The 20,214-nt window shown below is 43.2% G+C and overlaps 1 protein-coding gene and 1 pseudogene across 11 annotated transcripts in view; one reads left to right on the forward strand and one right to left on the reverse strand.

Annotated features, from left to right (window-relative positions):
• Window positions 1-20,214, forward strand: part of FRAS1 (Fraser extracellular matrix complex subunit 1) — a 451,240-nt gene that overhangs the window by 207,788 nt on the left and 223,238 nt on the right. For all 11 annotated transcript variants that reach the window (XM_027087689.1, XM_027087692.1, XM_027087691.1 and 8 more), the window contains one exon: window positions 18,451-18,594. In XM_027087689.1, the coding sequence (XP_026943490.1) occupies window positions 18,451-18,594 (144 nt within the window). The remainder of the gene's footprint in view (window positions 1-18,450; window positions 18,595-20,214) is intronic.
• LOC113609950 (LIM/homeobox protein Lhx2 pseudogene) lies at window positions 11,155-12,476 on the reverse strand (annotated as a pseudogene).

Raw genomic sequence — 20,214 nt, forward strand, 5'->3', positions numbered from 1 at the left:
TTAAACAACTTTTATATCTTATGGAGAAGTAAATATAATATAGAGAACGATTTACTGTATTCATCACAAGTTGAGATCATTTTATTTTCTTTAAATGCTCCGATTAAATGATGAGAATCTGGAATGATTTGTTTCTTAGCCAACATTAAGGTATATTTAGAAGGAAAACTTATGAGAAGAAAACCTGTAAAATTTACATATAGGATACTGACCTGGCTGAGATTTAAAAGCTGTCGTTTGAACAGAAGAATTTCTAAAGTTAATTATTTGTTGGAATTTTGTTTGACTGGAGCAGCCCCACCATTTATGGACGTGAAGCGCTGACCCCTTGCAGCCAGGCCCAAAGCAGTACTTGCTGGGTCTCGGAATTATATTCTGCTTGTGGCTGAGCCCAGCCTGGCCATGCCCAGGAAGAACCTCTTGGCAAAGGCATTTATGAAACTGATGTTCTGAAATCCTCAAGAAAATAGGAGCCCTCCTTGTTCTGTTGGGACAGCCACTGTCAAGCTGGTTTCTTCCATGGCCCCTCCAACATCCCCCAGAACGGGAGGGTCAGTCCCAATTTCACTGCCACATCACATATTCAGTCTGGGGGCCCAGCACATCCTACCAGTCTGTCTTCGCTCATTTTGTTCTGCTCTTTAAATCATACACATGTTCAAGCCTCTGGTATTCTACAGCAATTACGGTGTCTCGATTGCTGAGTGTCTCGTAAAGGGGACTTATTGCTTCAAGTGACATTCCCATCTCCTTCATTCTGTTCATGCGACGAATAATTTGTTGAGTCTCTTCCATGTCCCAGGCACTGGGATACAGCAGTGAACTGACAGAAAACTGCCCTGTGGTTCAGGAACTTACGTTCTCAATGGGAGAAGAGTGTCAGTAAATAAGTAAATAAATAAGATCATTTCAAATAGTTACCATTATATGAATTCATTACTTTCAGTGCTATAAAGACAGTTTAAGGGGCTTCCCTGGTGGCGCAGTGGTTGAGAGTCTGCCTGCTAATGCAGGGGACACGGGTTCGAGCCCTGGTCTGGGAGGGATCCCACATGCCGCGGAGCAACTAGGCCCGTGAGCCACAACTACTGAGCCTGCGCGTCTGGAGCCTGTGCTCCGCAACAAGAGAGGCCGCGACAGTGAGAGGCCCGCGCACCACGATGAAGAGTGGCCCCCGCTTGCCGCAACTAGAGAAAGCCCTCGCACAGAAACGAAGACCCAACACAGCCAAAAATAAAAATAAATAAATTAAAAAGAAGGTTCAACATTTAAATTAAAAAAAAAAAGTCTGTTATAGGAAGTGACTGATTACTGAGGCAGGGACGGGTCTTATCCTTCTGAATTCCCCACAGTGCTGAGCACAAATAAGGCCCTCTGGAACAACTTTTGATTGAAAGAAGTGTGATTTAAACCGCTGCACAGAGGAGAAAGCATAGGATTATACAGGCATGCCTAGACTCTGGCTTCCTGGTAACCCGACTTCCATTTAGCTCCTATTATTTACTCCCTGTCAGCAATTCCTGGCTACCTGTGGCCTCAGGAAAATTACAGAATCTTACTTTTCCCACCCTTCTCTTTCTTGTCTTTCTTTACCTCTTCTCTGAGATCACTGGGTGCCTTATGAGTGCCGAAACAGTGATTCTTCTTAAAAAAAACCTGTCACCGGAACTTGGGAAGTATCCACGGGGTGTTTTAAGCCATTCAGAAGGGAGGACCACAGGAGTGCCCTCCTAGAATGTTCGTTTCCTGAGTAAACTAGGCCCAGTGAAGCAGGTGACAATCGTATTCTAAATCCCCTCCCTCTCTGGACATTCTCGAAAAGAATAAATGGAGAGAAGAAGGAAAAAGCAGCTGGTGGTGTTTTGCCTGGGGCCTCTGCTCTAGCAGGCGACTGACTGTGTTTGGCATTTGTGCTGCTCGTCGGACCCTTGCCGTGTATGCCAAAGGCAGATGACGGAACAGAAGTATCATATACCAGCCGAGAAAGCCCGCCACAAGTGCAAGGGAGTTTATCTTCCAGACAGATCCCATTCTTCCTGACAAATCTGAACCCCCAAATATTTCAGCTATGGATTACAAAGTAGTGACAAGTCTTCTGGCTTTCTGCCCAGTTCTTAGCGTTCTCAGTTATTTTAGCTAGACTGTGTGGCGTACGTTTGTACATTCTTTCTCTCTTTTCCCCATTCCCCACCCGGCACCCTCCCTGCTCTGCCCTCCCCTCCCTTTATTACGCTGCCCACAGAGCACCCAGCACCTCCATGCTAATCACTGCCCAGATCTGAGCAGGCTGCGCCAGTGCGGCCAGGAAGTCTGGGAACTCGCCCATCAAAAGCCTGGTTTGGGCTGGTGGTCCCTCCTTTGGGTCTTTAGTTTCTATAGACACGTAGATTCAAGGATAGCCATTTAATTAACACGAGCTGAGGAAAAACTCAGGTAGTCCAAGCAGCTGAGAGTTGCCAATGGTCACAATGGCTGAGTGGAATCTGAGAATTCTGTTTGTGTCAGGCTCAGCCTAGGTGGTCACCGCATTTGAAAACCCTCAGGGTGTGCTGTGTTGTAGATTTAGGAGTATAGGTAGAGGGGCAGCAGACAGAAAGGATAACCTGAGGAGTGTGCCTGGTGAGCTGAATGTCTGCCTTTATCCTCTCACTTATGTACCATTGAAAAGCTAGCCTGCTTGCAAATCTCTCTCCATATGGACCTGCCAAAGCCTCCGTCAGCTGGGAAGTCATTCCTTCGGTTCAAGCTCTCTGTCTGCAGAAGACCCTGCTAAAAATGCACCTATGTCACCAAGACAAGCAAATCATTCAGCTGTATCACAAATGTGGTTAATAGATTAACGAGCTATTTACCCAGCACCTGCCTTAGGGAACAGGACTATAGGCTTTTTTTTTTTCTCCTCTAGAAATTTTTTCCCCTAAGTACCAGATGAATTCATCTAATAAAGTCAGTAAAATTCAAGGCGCATAAAATCAGTGAAAATCCCTGACTCAAGCTCTCCCAAATCATGGCTGTTGGTATCTTGGTGAATGTCTTCCTAATTTATGTAGTGTGTGTGTGTGTGTGTGTGTGTGTGTGTGTGTGTGTGTGTTGTGCACACAGACACACATAGATGCATTTATTTTTCAAAAGTAAAATCACACTCCATATATAGTTTTATTGCCTGTTTTCCCCATGCTATTTATTATCCTTCTACAACATCTTTTTAAAGCTGTTGTATAACTTTCCATCTGTGGCTGTGCAATAATTCATTTAGCCAATCCTCTGTTGGACATTTCTTCCTCATTTTCCCGTGATCATAAATAACCATGATGTAAACATTTTTAATAGAAATTGTGGTAAATATGTTTGATTAGGGTAAATTCTTAGACATGTAATTGCTGGCCCTAAGTGTATATAGGCACATGTTTAAGCTTTTGACACATATTAACATATTACCCTCTTTTAAAGAAGCTGTAATTTGCACTCCTGCTAGAAACACATGAGGGTGCGTACCCCCTACTACCCTTGTCAGCACTAGGTATTACGATTCTCATTGCATTTGTCAATTTGATTGATGTAAAATGTAATCTTGTTTATTTATTTATTTATTTATTAATACTTATTTTGGGGATTTATATGAAGGAAGTTGAATTAATCATACTTACCCGTTCATGGCCCCCTTTCATCATTGGCCTAAGCCAGGTTATTCTCCTTATCTATCTGTCTATCTCCCTGTCTGTCTACTCCTTTTGTCCCCATAACCTGTTCCCACTTCCTTTCTCCCCAGCTCCCCACTTAAGTAACTATTCTAATGCAATTTAATGTGGATTTGTTCCATGTGTGTGCTCTTATTGTTTTGTATGCATGTATTTTAAATATTCATACCTGTTACTAGGTGGATATTTCATCTTTTTTTTTTGTTTGTTTCAGTAAGTGGTTTTATTACTGGTTAGATTTTACAACTTCTGATATTTGAATAGACTTCCACCTTAAAATTCTAAAACAACAAAGTGACCGTCGGAGGGGGTTGATTTTTTTCTTTTTAGGACTATTCAAAGTAACAAACTCTTTTGTTGTTGTTGTTACATTTTTGCTCTGGTCATAAATATACAGAGAGAAGAAGAGGGAGAGAAAGATGAACAAGTCATCCAAAGTATGGAGATAAAACAGTATTCCTAAGGCACGTGGCAGTCTTAGAAAATACAGAAGCTCTGACCAGCTTAAATTATTTGTTGTTTTTCCTCGCTCAGTCCACAAAACTGTACAGTGACACAAATGCTGTGTTGCAGATAGATCTTCCAAGTAATTCCAGTCCACACCGCTGTGTCAGCCGGGGGTGCAATTATTTTCTTCCTCAGTTTCCAGGTGAGATCCTAAAATGTGGTTAGCTAGTTGCTCAAAGCCTCTATTTTAAAATGCACTTGGGCGGATTGGTTCAAGATGGCTGAGAAGAAAGACGTGTGCTCACTCCTTCTTGCGAGAGCACTGGAATCACAACTAACTGCTGAACAATCAATGACGGGAAGACACTGGAACTCACCAAAGAAGACAGCGCACATCCAAAGATGAAGGAGAAGCTACAATGAGACAGTAGGAGGGGCACAATCACAATAAAATCAAATCCCATAACTGCTGGGTGGTGACTCACAAACTGGACAACACTTATACCACAGAAGTCCACCCACTGGAGTGAAGGTTCTGAGCCGCATGTCAGGCTTCCCAACCTGGGGGTCCAGCAACGGGAGAAGGAATTCCTAGAGAATCAGATTTTGAAGGCTACTGGGATTTGATTGCAGAACTTCGACAGGACTGAGGGAAACAGAGACTCCACTCTTGGAGGGCACACACAAAGTAGTGTGCGCATCAGGACCCAGGGGAAGGAGCAGTGACCCCAAGGGAGACTGAACCAGACCTACCTGCTGGTATTGAAGGGTCTTCTGCAGAGGCGAGAGGTGGCTCTGTCTCACTGTGAGGACATGAACACTGGCAGCAGAAGTTCTGGGAAGTATTCCTTGGCATGAGCCCTCCCAGAGTCAGCCATTAGCCCCACCAAAGAGCCCAGGTAGGCTCCAGTGTTGGGTCGCCTCAGGCCAAACAACCAACAGGGAAGGAACCCAGCCCCACCCATGAGCAGTCAAGTGGATTACAGTTTTACTGAGATCTGCCCACCAGAGCACAGCCAGCTCTACTCACCACCAGTCGCTCCCATCAGGAAACTTGCACAAGCCTCTTAGATAACCTCATTCACAAGAGGGCAGACAGCAGAAGCAAGAAGAACTACAATCCTGCAGCCTGTGGAACAAAAACCACATTCACAGAAACATAGACAAGATGAAAAGGCAGAGGGCTATGTACTAGATGAAGCAACAAGATGAAACCCCAGAAAAACAACTAAATGAAGTGGAGATAGGCAACCTTCCAGAAAAAGAATTCAGAATAATGATAGTGAAAATGATCCAGGACCTCGGAAAAACAATGGAGGCAAAGATCGAGAAGATGCAAGAAATGTTTAACAAAGACCTAGGAGAATTAAAGAACAAACAAACAGAGATGAATATTACAATAACTGAAATGAAAAATACACTAGAAGGAATCAGTAGCAGAAAAACTGAGGCAGAAGAATGGATAAGTGACCTGGAAGATACAATAGTGAAAATAACTACCACAGAGCAGAATAAAGAGAAGAGAATGAAAAGAAATGAAGACAGCCTAAGAGAACTATGGGACAACATTAAACACAACAACGTTCGCATTATAGGGGTCCCAGAAGGAGAAGAGAGAGAGAAAGGACCTGAGAAAAATATTTGAAGAGATTATAGTCGAAAACTTCCCTAAACATGGGAAAGGAAATAGCCACCCAAGTCCAGGAAGTGCAGAGAGTCCCAGGTAGGATAAACCCAAGGAGAAACATGCAGAGACACATAGTAATCAAATTGACAAAAATTAAGCACAAAAATTATTGAGCAACAAGCAAAAAATGACAACATACAAGGGAACTCCCATAAGGTTAAAAGCTGATTTCTCAGCAGAAACTCTACAAGCCAGAAGGGAGTGGCAGGATATATTTAAAGTGATGAAAGGGAAGAACCTACAACCAAGATTACCCAGCAAGGATCTCATTCAGATTTGACGGAGAGATCAAAAGCTTTACAGACAAGCAAAAGCTAAGAGAATTCAGCACCACCAAACCAGCTCTACAAACAACTGCTAAAGGAACTTCTCTAAGTGGGAAACACAGGAGAAGAAAAGGACCTACAAAAACAAACCCATAACAATTAAGAAAATGGTAATAGGAACATACATATCTATAATTACCTTAAATGTGAATGGATTAAATGCTCCAACCAAAAGGCACGCTTGCTGAATGGATGCAAAAACAAGACTGATATATATGGTGTCTACAAGAGATCCACTTCAGACCTAGGGACACATACAGATTGAAAGTGAGGGGATGGAAAAAGATATTCCATGCAAATGGAAATCAAAGGAAAGCTGGAGTAGCCATATTCATATCAGATAAAATAGACTTTAAAATAAAGAATGTTACAAGAGACAAGGAAGGACACTACATAATGATCAAGGGATCAATCCAAGAAGAAGATATAACAATTATAAATATATATGCACCCAACATAGGAGCGTCTCATACATAAGGCAAGTGCTAACAGCTATAAAAAAGGAAATTGACAGTAACACAGTAATAGTGGGGAACTTTAATACTTCACTTACACCAATGGACAGATCATCCAAACAGAAAATTAATAAGGAAACACAAGCTTTAAATGACACAGTAGACAAGTTAGATTTAATTGATGTTTATAGGACATTCCATCCAAAAGCAGCAGATTACACTTTCTTCTCAAGTGTGCATGGAACATTCTCCAGGATAGATCACATCTTGGGTCACAAATCAAGCCTCAGTAAATTTAAGACAATTGAAATCATATCAAGCATCTTTTCTGACCACAACTCTATGAGATTAGAAATCAATTACAGGGAAAAAAACATAAAAAACACAAACACATGGAGGCTAGACAATATGTTACTAAATAACCAAGAGATCACTGAAGAAATCAAAAAATACCTAGAGACAAATTACAGTGAAAACACGACAACGCAAAACCTATGGGATGCAGCAAAAGCAGTTCTAAGAGGGAAGTTTGTAACAGTAAAAGCCTACCTCAAGGAACAAGAAAAATCTCAAATAAACAATCTCACCTTACATCAAAATGAACTAGAGAAAGAAGAACAAACAAAACCCAAAGTTAGTAGAAGGAAAGAAATCATAAAGATCAGAGCAGAAGTAAATGAAATAGAAACAAAGAAAACAATAACAAAGATCAATAAAACTAAAAGCTGGTTCTTTGAGAAGATAAACAAAATTGACAGGCCATTAGCCAGACTCATCAAGAAAAAGAGGGAGAGGACTCAAATCAATAAAATCAGAAATGAAAAAGGAGAAGTTACAACAGACACCACAGATATACAAAGTTATACAGATATACAGAGCATCCTAAGAGACTACTATAAGCAACTCTATACCAATAAAATGGACAACCTGGAAGAAATGGACAAATTCTTAGAAAGGTATTACCTTCCAAGACTGAACCAGGGAGAAAGAGAAAATATGAAGACCAATCACAAGTAATGAAATTTAAACTGTGATTAAAAGTCTTCCAACAAACAAAAGTCCAGGATCAGATGGCTTCACAGGTGAATTCTATCAAACATTTAGAGAAGAGCTAACACCCATCCTTCTCAAACTCTTCAAAAAAACGGCAGAGGAAGGAACACTTCCAAACTCATTCTATGAGGCCACCATCACCCTGATACCAAGACCAGACAAAGATACTGCAATAAAAGAAAATTACAGACCAATATCACTGATGAATATAGGTGCAAAAATCCTCAATAAAATACTAGCAAACAGAATCCAACAACACATTAAAAGGATATACACCATGATCAAGTGGGATTTATCTCAGGGATGCAAGGATTCTTCAATATACGCAAATCAATCAATGTGACACACCATATTAACAAATTGAAGAATAAAAACCATATGATCATCTCAATAGATGCAGAAAAAGCTTTTGACGAAATTCAACACCCATTTATGATAAAAACTCTCCAGAAAGTGGGCATAGAGGGAACCTACCTCAACATAATAAAGGCCATATACGACAAACCCACAGCAAACATCATTCTCAATTGTGAAAAACTGAAAGCATTTCCTCTAAGATCAGGAACAAGACAAGGATGTCCACTCTCACCACTATTATTCAACATAGTTTTGGAAGTCCTAGCCACGGCAATCAGAGGAGAAAAAGAAATAAAAGGAATACAAATTGGAAAAGAAGAAACAAAACTGTCACTGTTTGCAGATGACATGATACTATACATAGAGCATCCTAAAGATGCCACCAGAAAACTACTAAAACTAATCAATGAATTTGGTAAAGTTGCAGGATGCAAAATTAAGGCACAGAAATCGCTTGCATTCCTATACACTAAGGATGAAAAATCTGAAAGAGAAATTATGGAAACACTCCCATTTACCATTGCAACAAAAAGAATAAAATACCTAGGAATAAACCTACCTAGGGAGATAAAAGACCTGTATGCAGAAAACTATAAGACACTGATGAAAGAAATTAAAAATGATAGAAACAGATGGATAGATATACCTTGTTCTTGGATTGGAAGAATAACATTGTGAAAATGACTATACTACCCAAAGCAATCTACAGATTCAATGCAATCCCTATCAAATTACTAATGGCATTATTTTATAGAACTAGAACAAAAAATCTTAAAATTTGTATGGAGACACAAAAGACCCCGAGTAGCCAAAGCAGTCTTGAGGGAAAAAAATGGAGCTGAAGGAATCAGACTCCCTAACTTCAGAGTATAGTACAAAGCTACAGTAATCAAGACAGTATGATACTGGCACAAAAACAGAAATATAGATCCATGGAACAGGATAGAAAGCCCAGAGATAAACCCATGCACCTATGGTCAACTAATCTATCACAGAGGAGGCAAGGATATACAATGGAGAAAAGACAGTCTGTTCAATAAGTGGTTCTGGGAAAACTGGACAGCTACATGTAAAAGAATGAGATTAGAAAACTCCCTAACACCATACACAAAAATAAACTCAAAATTGATTAAAGACCTAAATGTCAGATCAGACACTATAAAACTCTTAGTGGAAAATATAGGAAGAACACTCTTTGACATAAATCACAGCATGATCTTTTTTGATCCACCTCCTAGAGTAACGGAAATAAAAACAAAAATAAACAAATGGGACCTAATGAAACTTAAAAGCTTTTGCAAAGCAAAGGAAACTACAAACAAGACGAAAAGATAACCCTCATAATGGGCGAAAATATTCACAAACGAATCAATGGACAAAGGATTAATCTCCAGAATATATAAACAGCTCATGCAGCTCAATATTAAAAAAACAAATAACCTAATCCAAAAATGGGCAGAAGACCTAAATAGACATTTCTCCAAAGAAGACATACATATGGCCAAGAAGCACATGAAAAGATGCTCAACATCACTAATTATTAGAGAAATGCAAATCAAAACTACAATGAGGTATCACCTCACACCAGTTAGAGTGGGCATCATCAGAAAATCTAGAAACAATAAATGCTGGAGAGGGTGTGGAGAAAAGGGAACCCTCTTGCACTGTTCGTGGGAATGTAAATTGATACACCACTATGGAGAACAGTATGGAGGTTCCTTTAAAAACTAAAAATAGAATTACCATATGACCCAGCAATCCCAGTACTGGGCATATACCCAGAGAAAGCCATAATTCAAAAAGACACATGCACCCCAATGTTCATTGCAGCACTGTTTACAATAGCCAGGTCTTGGAAGCAGCCTAAATGCCTATCGACAGACGAATGGATAAAGAAGATGTGGTACATATATACAATGGAATATATACAATGGAATATTACTCAACCATAAAAAGGAATGAAATTGAGTCATTTGTAGAGACGTGGATGGATCTAGAGACTGTCATACAGAGTGAAGTAAGTCAGAAAGAGAAAAACAGATATATTTACACATATATTAACGCATATATGTGGAACCTAGAAAATGATACAGATGAACCGGTTTGCAGGGCAGAAGTTGAGACACAGATGTAGAGAACAAACGTATGGACACCAAGGGGGGAAAGCAGCAGGGGGTGGGGCGGGCAGGGGTGGTGGGATGAATTGGGAGATTGGGATTGACATGTATACACTAATATGTATAAAATGGATAACTAATAACCTGCTGTATAAAAAAATAAGTAAAATTCAAAAATTCAATAATAAATGAATAAATAAATAAACGGCACCATCATCCAGTTGGTTGGGCCAAACAATAAAAAAAAGAAAAAAAAAGTTTAAAAAAAGACAAAAATTAAAAAATTCATAATACTTATTGGGCTTATGGGTAATACCTTTTCTGATAACGAGACTCTGGTTCTAAGGTTGAAAGGTGCTTAAAACTCAGTAAAGAAATAATAACAAATTGGGTTTGGTATTATCTCTTCCATAATGATTGAATTTGAGTAAGAAGCAGCTTGTTTTATTAAATGCTACTTTTAGAAGGATGGGAAAATATAAGTCCTGAAAGCAATTTATAGTTTTCATGGCACTGACGCTTTTCCTGGTTCTTCTTAGTTTACTTCAGAGAGACAGTGAAAAAATTTTGCAGGATCAACACTGTTACTCGATTTGCAGTTGACGGGTTGGATGTTTTTAAGTGTATCTACTGCTTTGGAGGAATTCGTGACCTACTTCAAAATTAGTTTTTCCAGTAAAGTCAACCGTTAGTGATTATCTTTGCCACAAATCTTTCTTTAGACGATTCCTGAAAGATAACATGTATATTAACTGGGCTTGCGTTATCTATTTTTTCTTTTTGGAATTATATCAACTAAAGCAAACAAAAATGTAACGACTTAAAAAATTAGGTGGACTTTTTCATTTGTGTTTGTATTTTTAAGTAAGTAGGTTACATTATATTATTTCTCCAAAGCTCTGTTGTTTTTATTTTTTTTGGTTTGGATTTTTTTTTTTTTTTTGTAATTGACTCCAAACCTTGGCAAGCTGTAATTCATAATCAAATAAATGCTTTATTTAATGCGTGTAAAAAAAAATAAAATACACTTGGAATTCAACTAAAGATAATTTCTTTTTTTAAATCACTTGTGGGGCGGGGCCGAGGGGCCGAGAATCATTAGAAAAGGTTGGTTAAGAGTCGTTTGCGAGGGGCTGTGGGGCTCATGGTCCTCCAGGTTGCCAGGCCCAGAAGTTAAGGCGGACGTCATGGGCTGTGAGGCTGGTCAGGTCTGTGAGGTTGGTGGGCATCCTGGGGTGGCTGAGCGAGGCCTTGGACAGCTCCGAGGTCGACCCCTATGGCGTCCCCGTCTGCAGCGCTGCCTCTGTCGACTTGTCCACGCCCGTGTTTTCCCGCCGTACGAAGTTGCGCCTGAACTTGGCCTGGGCGTTCTCAGACGAGACCTGGAGGACCCGCTTGGTGAGGCCCGTCTTTTGCGCGAGCTGCTTCTAGTCCTTGGCATCAGGGTTGTGGTTAACGGCAAAGACTTCACGTTCCGAAGCTGCTGGTGCTTGAAGGAGTTGCGCATGCACTTCGTCTTCCGGCTGCTCCGGTACCTCTGGTCGCGGTCCAGGTGCTCCACATCGTTCTTGTTCCAGCTAAGTGCAGCGTTGTAGGTCGCCGGGTCCGCCCCGGGCCCGAGGCTCTTGCGCTTCCTCGGCCGCCCCTTCTGCACCGTGCCTATGCTATTGTAGTAGGGAAGACCCAGAGGGTTGGCCCCCGCTGCACCCAACCCTGCGCTCTTGGCCACGTCGGCGTGGTTGAAGTGCGCGGCGTACTCACCCTGCAGCAGCGCCCCGAAGTGCAAGCAGTGGTAGACCAGTCTGTCCTTCATGCGGAAGTGGTCACCCGTGGTCAGCATCTTGTTACACGTAGTGCACGTGAAGCAGTTGAGGTGATAAACCAAGTCCCGAGCTCGCATCACCATCTCCGAGGCCGAGATGCCTCGGTGGCAGCGGGCGCAGCGCTGCACGTAGAACCGCCTGTAGTAGTCTTCCTTGCGGTAGGTGCTTCCACGCTTGCTGAAACAGGTGAGCTCCAACTCCAGGTTGAGCTTGCACTCGCAGCACTTGAGGCAGCGCATGTGCCACTGCTTGTCCACCACCAGTAGGTAGTAGCGGTCGGAGATGTTAACCTTGCAACTGGCGCAGAGCGCAGCGCGGTCACTCCTAATGGACGGCATGGTCGTCTCCGTGTCGCCGCGGTCGATGGCGGAGCTGATGGCGGGAGCCTCGCTATTGGCCCTGCAGTCCATCTCGTTGATGACCCCGTGCACCTCGGGGCCTGACCGGCTGTGGAACAGTATTGCGGGGGGGACCGGCGGGGCCGGGGGCACGGCTCCTTCGCCTCCTTTTTTTAAATTTTAAAGACTTAAAAAAATTTTACAGCCATTTTAGGTTCACAGCAAAATTAAAAGGAAAGTGCAGAGATTTCCCATATACTCCCTGCCCCAACACAAGCTCAGCCTCCCCCATTATCAACATCCTACACCAGAGTGGTACATTTGTTACAAAGGATGAACCATTCTTTTCCTTTGTTTCCCTCACTAAGCACTGTTATTAAGATGCATACAGGGGCTTCCCTGGTGGCGCAGCGGTTGAGAGACCGCCTGCCGATGCAGGGGACGCAGGTTCGTGCCCCGGTCCGGGAAGATCCCACATGCCGCGGAGCGGCTGGGCCCGTGAGCCATGGCCGCTGAGCCTGAGCGTCCAGAGCCTGTGCTCCACAACGGGAGAAGCCACAACAGTGAGAGGCCCGCGTACCGCAAAAAAAAAAAAAAAGATGCATACATGTTGCTATATGTACATCCAATCCATTGCATCTAGTTGCTGTTCTCTTGTGTAATTTGTATATCTCTGCCTATCCGTGAGGCTGAAGGTGTTTTTCATGTGTTGTTGTTTTTTATAAGTTTATTTTTATTTTTGGCCGCGTTAGGTCTTTGTTGCTGCGTGCGGGCTTTCTCTAGTTGTGGCGAGGGGGGGCTACTCTTCATTGCGGTGTGCGGGCTTCTCATTGCGGTGGCTTCTCTTGTTGCGGAACACAGGCTCTAGGTGTGCGGGCTTCAGTAGTTGTGGCACACGGGCTCAGTAGTTGTGGCTCGTGGGCTTTGGAGTGCAGGCTCAGTAGTTGTGGCACATGGGCTTAGCTGCTCCGTGGGTTTTTCATGTGTTTTTATTTTTCTATTATGAACTCCCTCAAGTACATACTGGTTTTCAGAACATGTAGAGACCAGGCATTCCAATGTCAGGTGTAAAAGTTTCTGTTGGCGCAGGGAGGAAGGTTGACGGCAGAGACCAGCCTGGTAGGGGACAGAAACAGATGGGAGTAAAAGGATCAAAAATGATGATGACTCAGATGCACTTCACTTTTAGATTTGTCTGGCATCTGTGCTTCTTAGGCTAGTAGCCTTGGTCTCAGGTGTGGCTATTATGAGGGGAGGGGAACATAGTCTGCCCAGCATCTCGGCTTGGCCTTGTGCTTCACAGTCACTTTCCAAAGGGCTTTTGTTGATGTTTTGTAGCAATTACAAGGAAAGAGCTCTAGAGTGTGAGGACTCTGGGCAAGGCTGGAGCCCCTTTACGTAACTGCTGGAAGAATCCCTGCTGATTCTGTTACTTCCCTTCACTCCCTTTCTAAGTGAACCTTCCTTTCCCACAGTCTTTTTCATCCTTACCCCTCTGTCTTGCGTTACATTTTAACTTGCTCCCTAAATAATTTCTCTGCTTTTGATGCCACCTGAAACAAGATTTGTTAGGTCTCATAGGGTGTGCCACTCATATGATCACATACAACATTCTCTGCTTTCTCAAATATGTCATCTCGCCATATCCCCATGAGTTAAGTACAACAAATATTATTATTCCCACTTTACAGGTTAGGAAAGCAAGGAACAGTGAAGTTGAGTTTAAATAGATATGTTTTTCATCCAACAAGAGCTTCTTGTTAGAAATTTACTCACTGTCTCCTGATAATACTTTAAAACTTGGCAAGTCCTTCCTAGTCATTTGTGAGATATGAATGATAGCAGTTGCCACGACGTGGATAATGAAGGAATTTGCCTTGTGTATGATGTGCTTGCTTGTGTCTTGAGTTTGGGCTGCTTTGTGTAGTTGAGAGTGAAAACTTGGCAGTTTGGAAATCTGAACTACAGCCTCACTGATGACTCAAAGGGCCTGATGATCAAGTGTGCTAATTCCCTGGTAATGGAAGGGAAACTTATTCCAAAAGACCACGGAAAAGGCAAGGATCTGAGGCTCCTTCAGTTTGAACTGAAGGCTAAGCCCATGGGAATCTGTGTCTATTGCCTGGGATCCGGGAAGGCTTCCTGGAAAATAAGAAGTGGTTTGTAGGAAGTGCTTTTAACACTTCCTTGGAAAAGGGCTGCGTTTTATTCTTCGAGTAGCGCAGGTTACATTTTTTTAATAGCAATCTTCTATTTCAAAATGATCAAGTATGAAAAGAAGTTTGTTATTTTTAGAGTAGGATTTCGATATAGAGTTGCCAAAAGAAGAGTAATTCATTCCTTTCATTTTGAAGTAAATTGCTCAGCAAACCAACGCATGTCTTGTCATGCCCCAGAAAAATCAGGGGCTTTCCTAAATAAATTATCTACTGCATGTGAGATAAGACAATGGCTTTATCTTGTTTGTCCTCTGTTTTAACTTACTGCCGCAATTTTCACAATATACACTTCGAACTCTGGGTGAGCTGAAATGTATCACTAAGAGAAATTATGGTGAAAAGTCAGGGACTGACCTTTTATTTTTCGTAATAACCCCAATGTAATAAAAGCCCCATGTAAAATAAGCCTGCAAGAAGAGATTCTCTGCAGTAGCATATGTTCAGTGTTAGAAATTCGAAATCAATTGCAAAACACAGTGGGAGTATGTCATTATAAGAAATGACAGCTCAAAAAAAAAAAAAGGAAAGAAAGGAAGTGACAGCTCAGCATAGTCCTGTGTTGAAATAAAAATCCCTTCTGCTGTCCTGCCCGGCCATGGAACATGCCTTTTATTAGAGATGGAAAAAGAGAAGGCCCAGCATCACATTTGGTATTCAATGTAGATGCAGCAGAAATATTTTCATCATAAGCAGATCTGGACTCCAGTATTTATTAGGTAAAATTTACAGCTCTGAATGTATTTATCTTATCATATCTTTAGACTCTGACCTCATGCTTAGTTGTTTCCATACAGAAGGTAAAAACTGGTAGGATGAATCCCCCATAACCCATGAAAAACATCTGTTGTGCATTCACTTAACATGCATTTAATGAATACTGACTTTATACCAGGCAGCAATCTGAATACTGGGGGTTTAAGATGACTAAAACATAGCTTCTGTTTTGGAGGATATTACATTCCATTGAATGGGATTGATCTGTAACTGAATCATTAGTACAGTAGGATAAATAGCATGAGAGGCACATACAAAGTGCTGCAGGAACATAGAGGAAGGAGGGACTGACTTTGTCTGGACAAGTTCAGCAAAGCTTCACAGAAGTAGTGACAACTTAGGAGGCCTCTCAGGTGTAAACAGGATTACAGAGGCTGTGGAAGGAGCCAGAGGCATTGCTGGCTGGGTCAGTCCTGGGCGGGGCATCCAGAACCCTTGATCAGTCACATGGCATGCTTAGAGCACCCTGTTCCATAGAACTGGTGTCGATGAGGGGGAGGTAGCAGAAGGTAGAGCTGAAATGCTAAGTAGGGCTCCATTTGTGATGGGTCTGAGTGCCATCCCTAAGTCTGTAGCCTCTATCCTGCTCATCCTTTGACCCCCATTCTGATTGGCAGCACCAGGGGTAATATTAAAAATATTTAACAAGCAGTATGGCACAGATCAGATCGGTTGGAAGGAGGGGAGACCCGAGACCCTCTCCTGTGTCAGACCTTTTGTTGTTGGAGCACGGTGTCTGCCAGCGTTCCCAGGGCTGCAGCCAGAACATCAGGGAGGGGGCCAGGACGACAGCCATTTACCAACCAGCTTGGAAGTATTTTTACTATTTTAACCGCCAGTGCAGCTGAGTATCTGTCAAATGCTCTAAAAAGCAAAACTGATCATTTCCACTGCCCTGATTAAAACTTTTACAGGATGAAATCCCCTGCCTGCCTGATACTGGTGATCTGACCCCTGCTGTCTTTTTTGCCTCACTCCCCATCATCCCCTCGGGCACTTACTCCCCGGGTCCCTGGCTCACCTGTGGCAGCAGGGAAAGCCCCACAGACGAGCCCTGCACCTCGCATGTGGTAGGTGCTTCTGTCGAACATTGATAGATTAGCCTGGCATGTCTTCTTAGAAATGCAGTTGGGTTTTTGTTTGTTTGTTTGCTTGTTTGTTTAGGTAATGGCTTCAAATCAACTCCATTTCCTCAGTAAGGCAGAGGCACTTAACACTGATAGACACTTCAGATAGTGATTGTAATCAGTATTGGAAGAGTAGTTGAATAAATGAATGACAGACACATTTCATGTGCATTCAGGGTGGAATTTGTTACTGGGATCTTTGCATCCACATATTTAGTTTTAATGTAGTGTTGGTGGCTTATCTCAACACAAACAGTATTCTTCTCATGTACCACTTGTAAATAAGGTGTTAAATATAAGTGGAGTTTGTAGAGCACCCAGAAGTGTGCTCAGCAGAGTTAACAAAAGAGACATGGACTCTACCCTCATGAACGTTATGGTCTAGCAAGGGAACCAGATAATAAATAAGTAAACTTTGTCCGTCTTTGCTTTCCACCTGCCATTGTCATCTCTTACCTGGACCAGAGCAGTCAACTCTACACTCATCTCCCTGCCGGCATGCAAGTCCTTAAACCCTCTCTACATGGCATCCAGAGAGAGCTTTTAAAAATCTAAATCGGGGCTTGTGTCTATCCTATTTAAGCCCATTCACGACTCACATTGCAGTAGGATAAAAATCCTAATTTCTTTCCATGGTCTCCAAGGTCGAGTTTCATAGGGCCCCTGCCCACCCCTCCAGCCATGAATCAGGCCACTGTGCCCTCTGTGTCCCACTGTGCCCCGCTATGTCCACCAGGTCCAGTCACAAGAAGAGCCTCCAGTTCCTTGAGCCCCCAAGCGCCTTCCCTTCTCAAGAACTTTGTTCGTGCTGCTCTCTGGCTCTCCCTTTGGCTGGCCGCATCTCATCCTTTAGGGTCTTCCTAAAGTCAGTCCCTCCCACTTCCACTACTGTTATTCTTTATCGAAGAGCTCTTCCTATAGCACTTAACACAATTTGCGATCATGTCTGAATTTGTTGAGGAGAAAAGTTGTCTGAAAAGAAGGCCTTCCTGTGCAGTTTAGAGCTGAGAGGAGAGGATTGGATCTTGAGATATGCCATGCAGGCATCCTTTCTTCTGATTCCAAATGGATCCCTAAGCAAGTTACTTAGGTATAGTTCCCAAGTCCCTTGTGACCAGCAAAATCATTCTCCCTGCCAATTCTGGTCAGAATGAATACCTCTGAAAAACAGATTATGTTCCACCGTGAAGCAAACATTTTGAAAATCAGAAGCATGGGTGGGGTTAGCCATACAGACAGTTTACCAGATCTGAATATATTCAGTCATTCAGAATAGGCCTCTCTTAATAGACCTGCTAAGGTGAAGAGCAAGCATGAATAGTAATAAAAAAAAAAAGCAAATGCCGGAAGAGGGGGAAATGTTCGAGTCTTAAAGGAACAACTTTGGTCTGGAAACAACATATAGTTAGAAACCTAAGGTAGAAGAGAAAAATCAGGCTCTGTGAGTCCTTAAGATATATGTTTAGAGCAGATGCTACTGGGGGAGGGCGGGAACCAGAGGCTGAGTTCTAAGAGTTGTGAGGGAGGACAGAAGGATGGGGATGGGGGCAGGGGGAGAGATGGAAAGGGAGGGAAAGAGCAATAGAAATCAAGCAGTACCAGGTCTTTCAAGGTCTAATCAAGGACTAGAGTACATGGCATCCCTCCTTAACTGATTCTCCACGTGTTGGAGGTTAAGAGCAATTATCTAGTTGACACTTTGTTGTGTGGTTACAAAAGGCAAGGCGATGGAGGGCCATCTGATTTCGTTAGACAGACCACACTTGTCTAGAAATTATGATTCCCTTCCCTGTGATTCCCATTACTCTATAGCCTTTGGTTTCCTGTTCCAATTCTCTTAGCAGTAATTTATGGAAGTTGTACTTCTGGCCAAGAGAAATAGGGTTTTCTTTTTGCGGGTGGGGGGTGTTTTTTTCCTCCTGTGGTGCAGGTATGTGCATAGTGAAGGAGTGAAAATCCTCGTCGTAAATTCTAAAGCCTTTGAAGAAGAATGGCAGCTAGTCCTTTCTACCGTCTTTTGTTCCTGCAGCCTGCCATGAGTCCTGTGCGGCCTGCTGGGGTCCCACAGAGAAGCACTGCTTGGCCTGCAGAGACCCCTTCCAAGTGCTGAGAGAGGGCAGCTGTGAGAGCAGCTGTGGTGACGGGTTTTACAACAAGCAGGGGACTTGCAGTGGTAAGTGTCCGGCTTTGCAGGCCAAAGCAATTTTTCCTCTTCCAGCCTCCCTTGTTTCATTCAAATCATAGCACCGAAAATCAGTGTTTCTTTTACTCAACAAATATGCAAATGCTGCTAAGATTGACGGTGTTTTAGCAGCTTACGAAACATGTTTCTTTTCCACTGGCAGAATCCCCATTAATACCTTTGCCTGCAACTACTCGTTAGGTTGGGAGCTCTCTGTAGCCTCCTCCTGTATCTGAAGACCAGGAGGCTCAGGCTGCTTGCTCCAGGCCCACAGCTGGAGGGAGAGGAGCGGGGCTTCCTTGCTCCAAATGCCAAACTCTTCATCAACACCAGACTGCCTTCCAAATATGCATGGGGACAAGACACTCTTAGGCCAGCCAAGGGCCACCCTGCCTTCGGTGTTGGTGCCACTGAATTAAAGCTGAAGCAGTTATTGTCTATTCTACCTTTAACAACCATTACAGACAATGAGAGTTAACCCAGCATAGTGCTTCCTGTGCTGAGCACTGTCCCAGGTGCTTTCTAAACATGAACCAATTGAGAGGCAGGAATGTATTGCGGGGCGGGGGGTGGGGGGGGAGCATGACCTTGGGCAAGTTACTTAATCTCTTCCTGTGTCAGTTTCCCATTTGTAAAATGGGAACAATAGTAGTACCCGTGGTACACAGGATTATGGTTCTCAGAGATGCCCACGTCCTAGTCACGGGCATCTGTGAATATACTGCCTCAGATGACAAAAGAGACTTTGTAGGTGTGATTAAGGTAAGGATCTTGAGATGGGGGAGATTATCCTGGATTATCTGAGTGGGCCAGCGTAATCCCAGGGGTCCTTATATGAGGGAGACAGGAGGATCAGAGTCAGAAAAGGAGACCTGAAACAGGAGCAGAGGTCAGAGTGATACCAGGGATGGGCTGTGAGCATGCAGGCAGCCTATAGCACCTGGAAGAAGACAAGGAAATGGATCCCGCACGCCCCTGCCAGAGCTTCCAGAAGGAATGCAGTCCTGCCAATGCTTTGATTTTGGGACCTCTGACCTCTTAAGCTTTATGATAATAAATTTGTGTTGTTTTAAGCCACTGAGCTTGTGGTCATTTGTTACAGCAGCAATGGGAAACTAACACACACCCAGCTCAGAAGGCTGTTTCAAGGACTGAGTTAACGTATGCAAGGCATTGAGCACAGTGCCTGGCACGGAGTAGGTGCTATGTGAGTATTTAGTGTTTAATCCTCACAATTTCATGAGGTAGTTATTATCATCCTCATTTTTCAGATGAAGAAACAGAGAGGTTAAGAAACCTGCCTAGGGCTTCCCTGGTGGCGCAGCGGTTGAGAGTCTGCCTGCCGATGCAGGGGACACGGGTTCGTGCCCCGGTCCGGGAGGATCCCACATGCCGCGGAGCGGCTGGGCCCGTGAGCCATGGCCGCTGAGCCTGCGCGTCCGGAGCCTGTGCTCCGCAACGGCAGAGGCCTCAACAGTGAGAGGCCCGCGTACCACACACACAAAAAAAGAAACCTGCCTAAAGTCACGTAACTAATAAGGGGCAGAGTTGGAGTTCAGGCTAGGTCTTCTGGGTTTAGATCTTAACTGCCTCGTCGCTGCTTTACCGCTC

The sequence above is a fragment of the Aethalodelphis obliquidens genome, unplaced genomic scaffold (genome assembly GCF_003676395.1).
Source record: "Aethalodelphis obliquidens isolate GAN/ISIS:26980383/991018 unplaced genomic scaffold, ASM367639v1 scaffold59, whole genome shotgun sequence".
In the NCBI taxonomy this organism is placed as follows: domain Eukaryota; kingdom Metazoa; phylum Chordata; class Mammalia; order Artiodactyla; family Delphinidae; genus Aethalodelphis; species Aethalodelphis obliquidens.